This window comes from Engystomops pustulosus, chromosome 6 (genome assembly GCF_040894005.1).
Source record: "Engystomops pustulosus chromosome 6, aEngPut4.maternal, whole genome shotgun sequence".
Classification (NCBI taxonomy): Eukaryota; Metazoa; Chordata; class Amphibia; order Anura; family Leptodactylidae; genus Engystomops; species Engystomops pustulosus.
Genome location: NC_092416.1, coordinates 29,334,794 through 29,340,767, shown reverse-complemented (window position 1 = coordinate 29,340,767; position 5,974 = coordinate 29,334,794). Strand labels below are relative to the sequence as shown.

At 47.8% G+C, this 5,974-nt stretch overlaps 1 protein-coding gene across 2 annotated transcripts; it reads left to right on the top strand.

Annotated features, from left to right (window-relative positions):
- Window positions 1-711: 711 nt before the first annotated feature.
- On the top strand, window positions 712-5,658 carry HP1BP3 (heterochromatin protein 1 binding protein 3). 2 transcript variants are annotated; one of them, XM_072155331.1, is made up of 12 exons: window positions 712-859; window positions 1,731-1,833; window positions 1,915-2,071; window positions 2,146-2,308; window positions 2,777-2,920; window positions 3,025-3,105; window positions 3,217-3,371; window positions 3,502-3,592; window positions 3,710-3,869; window positions 3,958-4,069; window positions 4,204-4,335; window positions 4,431-5,658. In XM_072155331.1, the coding sequence occupies exons 2-12, from the start codon at window positions 1,749-1,751 to the stop codon at window positions 4,714-4,716; spliced, it is 1,566 nt and encodes a 521-aa protein (XP_072011432.1). In that variant the 5' UTR covers window positions 712-859; window positions 1,731-1,748; the 3' UTR covers window positions 4,717-5,658. The 2 variants fall into 2 exon arrangements, with proteins under 2 accessions (XP_072011432.1, XP_072011433.1); XM_072155332.1 differs by lacking the exon at window positions 712-859 and adding an exon at window positions 1,325-1,347.
- Window positions 5,659-5,974: the final 316 nt, after the last annotated feature.

Genomic DNA, 5,974 nt, shown 5'->3' with positions numbered 1-5,974 from the left:
ATGCGTTCGGCTGGATTTAATCAGTTTCACAGCTGCTTACACTTCTAGAAATTAAGATAACCATGCGTTTGGCTGCTTTGAAACTGTTTAACATTAAAATATGCATGCTTTAAAATGGTCCAAAAACATAACGTGGGGGTGCGTTCAGGGTGCGTTCTCACGCTCCACTAGTGTCGCATTCATAATGCGACGCTAGCGCACAGAGGGCGGGGCTCGGGCCGATCACATATGTGTTTCCCGTGTTATGAACGCGATGCTAGCTGAAGCCTTCGGAATGCATCAAAAAAAGCATAAAACAATGTGACGCAACGCATGGTGTGAAATCGCCCCGACGAACCTGTATGTTTGGCTTATCTAACAGACTGCATACTTGGCACGGGTCAGGAGTCCTTGCTGTACAGAAATATGATGTAAAGATTCCCTCTAAATGATGCAAGGACTCCTGGCCTGTACAGTCTGATTGGCCCAACCTATGGGGCCACTGCCACACACTGCAAATAATTGATAAATAAAAGGAAATAGTTTGCATTGGATGTTATTTGGGCCTTGGTCAGATGTTGCGGGCTCGGGGGTGACCACAGATGCATTTGGATACTTTGGGTCACTATATCATGTGTTTGTGTCTGTGGATACTTGTACAGCTCCCGGGTTAGTAGCAGTGTTGTGACTGTACTGTACATGTAGGGCGCGCACTCTCCGTCTTGCAGCACACGGCTCCCTGTACGGCAGCTCGGGCGCGCCCCCGATCGCCATGGAGACAACGTCGCAGACGTCGGCGGGCGCGCACACGTCGAGGGGGCGTGTCCTGAGGTTTGGATATTGCGAGTTGCAGGGCGTTCAATCGGCTCCGTAGCTTGAGGTAAGATCCCGGGGCGCGGGCGGCGGGCGCGTTACGCGCAATATGTGCAGACTGTAGGGGGAGAGCAGAGCCCGAGCCCCGTTAGTCAGCGGGGGAGATGCGGAGAAGCCGCCATTGAGTTTATAGAGGGGGGAGGGGGCCGGCGCCATGTTCTGCACGGAGATAACAGCGATTGCACGGTGCTGTGCGCCCGCGGAGCTCGGGTTATTACTCGGGGGTGAGTTTAGCGGGCGGTGCATTTTTTCCCCCGGTTCTTAGCCGTTATTTGTGGCTCTATCCTTATTAACCCCAATAAGACCCCCCCGCGCAGGCGCAAGCCCCGCCCATCTTCCCCGCTCCGTTTAAAAGATGCTGCGGCGGTTGATTGGCTGAGCTAGGCCCCGCCCACCGAATGCTGCCTCTTTGTTTTGTGTTTTCTTCTCCCGCTTTCAGTTGAGCGCTGATTGGCTGCATTCTCAGCACTCGGACATTGATTGGCTGCTGGCACTGTAAGTGAATGAGCTGTGCTGCCGTGCTGTCTCCCATCCCCCCCCCCGTGCAGCGTCTACTCTGCGTTACATGACCTTCCATCTAGTCACACTGTGCCCCCAATAATCAGCATCCGCACCCCAAAACTGTGCAGCACCATCCAAGGTCGCCCCCTAGACCAGACTCTGTCCTGACAAGTGCTGCCTGAATCATAACCTATAAGATGGCTGCTCAGGAGGACGGCTCGCCGGGCTATAAACAATTACCTGCAGCCGCCACCTCCTCCTGAGGACACAGCGCCGCGTAGGGTTAATGGTGACCTGGATTAGTCGCTGTTCACATCGGACAGGTTTTTTATTAAAAAGCATTAGATCTGATCTTTCTTCCTCGCTCTTCTCTGAAGGTACCAAGTGATTTGACAATGCCGATCCGACGTTCCGTCAATTCCTCCAATCAGGAGGCAGCACCGAAGAACCGGGCTGCAGAAAGCGAGGAGAAGAAAGCAGGTAATGTGTCCAGGGTGACGGCTACAGATCATTCTGCTCTCCCCGTGATCAGCGTGAACTCAGCTCTGCCTTGTCTTGTAGAGGCCGACGCCAGCTCCGAGGAGTCTGCATCCACTGGAGAGGAGCAAGAGACCGAAACTCCCCCCGCAACCTCCAGCGAGGCCGAGCAGCCAAAGGAGTCCGAGACCAACGAGGAGAAGAAGGATGAGGGCGAGGCCGGTGACGAGGCCAAGAAAGAGTAAGTGACACGGCACCATGAGCCGGGCTGTGATGTGTCTCCCTCAATGACTTACACGCCCCATGTGCTTTCAGTGGGGAAAAGGAGCAGTCCAAAGAGAAGGAGAAGAAAGTAAAGAAGACCATTCCAGCGTGGGCCACCCTGTCTGCCAGCCAGCTAGCCCGGGCACAGAAACAGACCCATATGGCTTCATCCTCACGCCCCAAGCTGGACGAGATACTGACTGAAGCCATCAAGGTAAATAATACAGGAAGAGTTCTCCAAAAAGCTGCCACCTGGGCCCAAATATACATGAAAGAATCATAAACTTCAGGCACAATATGCAGAGCTAGAAGTATTGTAGCCACATCTGTAACATGCAGGGATCTAGTATTCACCGCTCCACAGGAAAACACTAGCGTGACTGTGGCCTAAGATACAAACAATGAAATAGTCGTCATAGTACGGAGTGCAGGAATGTCACTGGTCACACTGCAGCTCTCCCAGCATAAGCTTTAAGCCTCTGTACCCTGTCGCTGACAGCATATGATAACATGTGGCCTGGCCTCCAAAGGATGTTCTGCATTCTATCTTCATGGTTACAGGTTATAAATAAACCCAGTGTAGTCTGAACCTGATGTTTTCTTGAGTGTAATGTCAGGTCTTTTGGATTATGTGGTAGAAGTGGAGGTGTATGCCCCTTTTAATGTTTGGTTGCTCATGCAGGCATGTTTCCAGAAGACGGGAGCTTCTGTTGTGTCGATTCGGAAATACATCATCAGCAAGTATCCTTCTTTAGAGCTGGAGAAGAGAGGATACCTTCTCAAGCAGTCTTTGAAGAGAGCGCTGCAGAGAGGAAATATCCGCCAGGTGAGCGCACACTTAGGACTGTCATGTTTTGATGCCTTGTGTAATTTCCGCTAACAACAGGTTAATACATCTGAAGTCTAATTTGTTATGTTTCCTCACACCAGGTCAAGGGGAAGGGGGCATCCGGCAGCTTTGTGGTTGTGTCCAACTCTTCAAAATCTGCATCAAAGTCCAGGGACAAGAAGGTGTGTTATGTTATTATTATATAGTATTCCCAGATGTGTCCTAGTTTCTGATTTGGAAAATCATTGGTTGGTCACATCTTCACTTGTTGCCTCTTATATTGTACTTCACAGAAGAGCAGCTCAGCAGCAGGAGATCAACCTAATGTGAAACTGGAAGATATCCTGCCACTGGCGTTCACCAGATTGTGTGAACCCAAGGAAGCTTCTTACAGCCTCATCAAGAAATACGTGTCTCAGTATTACCCTAAGCTCAAGGTGGATGTCAGGTGAGATCTGCTTCTGTAGTCAGTGTATATGTGGAGAGTCAAGACCCTTGGGTTATGGTCTATAGACTGGTGTATATTACAGTATTATAAGAAGTTGGCACTGAAGTAACTTGAGTTTCGGGTTTGGCAGGCCCCAGCTCCTGAAGAACGCTCTGCAGAGAGCTGTGGAGAAGGGACAGCTGGAGCAGATCACAGGAAAAGGAGCTTCTGGCACATTCCAGGTGTGTTTGCTCTCTAAAAATCAATAGAGTTTGTGATGCCTTTTAGACACAGTGGGGCATCTATATAAGGGAGATGTTTCCAGGGTTTAATTAGGACTCATGATTTCTGTCTTGCAGCTGAAGCGGGCAGGTGATAAACCCCTCCTGAGTGGAGGAGGGTTTGAGGATGCCATCCTGTCTGCCATCACAGCCATGAATGAGCCCAAGACCTGCTCCACCACTGCAATCAAGAAATATGTGCTGGAGAATCACCCTGGAGTTAACTCCAGCTTCCAGGGTGAGACAGAATTTTGCTACCTTTTTAAGTAACAGAGTCCCTTTACTTTATGACATTCAATTAATTTTCTTTGTTTTCTGTACCTTAGTTCACTTACTGAAGAGAACCCTGCAGAAGTGTGAGAAGAATGGCTGGATGGAGCAGATCTCCGGGAAAGGCTTCAGTGGCACATACCAGCTCAGCTTTCCATATTACCCCAGGTATAAATTGCTGTCCTTAATATATACTATAGTGCGGTTATGTGGACACTATTTCTATGCTTGTGGTTCGGGGTTTTATCAGTTGGCGCTGAATTGCTAACATGAGTGCATCATGTCTTGTTTCTTTTCTGCAGTCCCTATGTCCTGTTTCCAGACAAGGCAGCAGAGGAAGAGGAGGATGAGTCTGACAATGAATCAGAGGAGGAAGAGGAGGAGGAAGAATCTGAAGAAGAGTCTGAGGACGAGGAGCCCCCTCCAAAGAGGAGGTAATTAAACCTGCAATAGAAGCAGTATACATATACACAAACATTTTGCCTGGATATGGATTGCTTATAAAATGATATTTCGTCTTTGTATGCAGGATGCAGAAGAAGGCAGCTCCTTCCAAATCCAGGTCTAGAGCTCCACCTCCTAAGCCCAAGAAGAGCGCTCCGGCTCCTCGAGGTAAAGCAAAGAGCGCCCCTAAAAAGGCCCCAGCACGACCTCCCCCTAAAGCTAAGAAGGGAAAAGCTGCTCCCCCACCACCTCCCCCTGCCAAAAAACCAGCCAGCCGGGCCGCAAAGAAGCCAGCACCTGCAAAGAAAGCGGTAAAGCCTGCAGCAAAAGGCAAGGCCAGCCCGAGGAAGTCGCTGAGGTCTAGAAAGTAAGCCGGAGCGCAGAAACGGGGCACCTCAAGACAACAGCCAGGAGAAAGAGAAACCGTTCCAGTGGTTTATTTCCAGGAAAAACAACTTGTCTAAAGTTGTTTCTTATTTTTCTCCTTTCTCCCCCTCCCACTCCCTGTTTGATTTCAGAGATGGTGCAGCATTCACACATCAGTTTTATTTTGGTATAGCAGTAGCCGCTGTGCACCCCCCGCCCCTCCTTACTCCAGTGTTGTCCTATGACTGAAACCAGCAAATGGTCCATTTCAGTTTCCTTAATTCCCAGACGGTTTCTTGGTTGTGTAAATGCTTAAAACAAAAAGATCAATGTCAATGTTTAACCATTTGTTTTACTATTTATGAACGCCCCCTTTTCTGCAGGAATTCCTGTTTTTGTTTTATTCAGTAGAGAATAATGTTACTGGGAGCTTGATAAGGAATCCGTTAGTTGCTCTCCAGAGAGAAAAATAACAAAAAAAAAAAATAATTTTGATGGTGCTGACATTTAGCTGTGTAGGATACAGATAAATCTGAGCCCTTCCACCATCAGATCAGCCATTAGCGAGTCTATGATGGGCCAGGGATGAGAGGCCTGCCTCTGACCCGTCTTCCTTATGTCTCTGTCCGCTGCAGCGGAGATCGGGCATGTTGTAACTGAGGAGCAGATGGCTGTGACCTCCTGCAATACATTGCCTGGAATAAGGCTTCCACCAGACATACCTGGTCCATCGTCCTCACACTGAGCTATTGGCATCTGTAGGTCTACATGCAAGTGATTAGATATAGCATGTTGTACAGAAATCCAACTTTTTTTTCTTATTTTTAAACCAATTGTGTCTTTATTTTAATGTTTGCCATTTTGTAAAGATTTGGGTGAGGATAGACAAAGTGAACCAATGGGTATTCTGCTGTTTGCTACAATAAAAGACTAGATTCTGCTAGTAAGTGTTGTTGTTGTTCTGCTCTGTAGGTGACATGTCATACATTCTCTTCACTCACTTGAGGAACTGATGAAAATCCAATAGTCATCAGTGTTTCATCAAAAAAAGGAATACATTGCAAAACAGTCCTGGTACCAACAAAAAAATACTGCTTTATAGCCAGTGTAATAATGCTATACCAAAAATGGGTTTGTGTATGTATATATATTATATGCAACAGTATTCCCCTTGTCGTACAGACCCATATAAAGTTATTTTATGGTTTTCAATTTTTTTAAACCTCTCAGAATATAAAAATAAAATTTTGTTCTGGACACCAC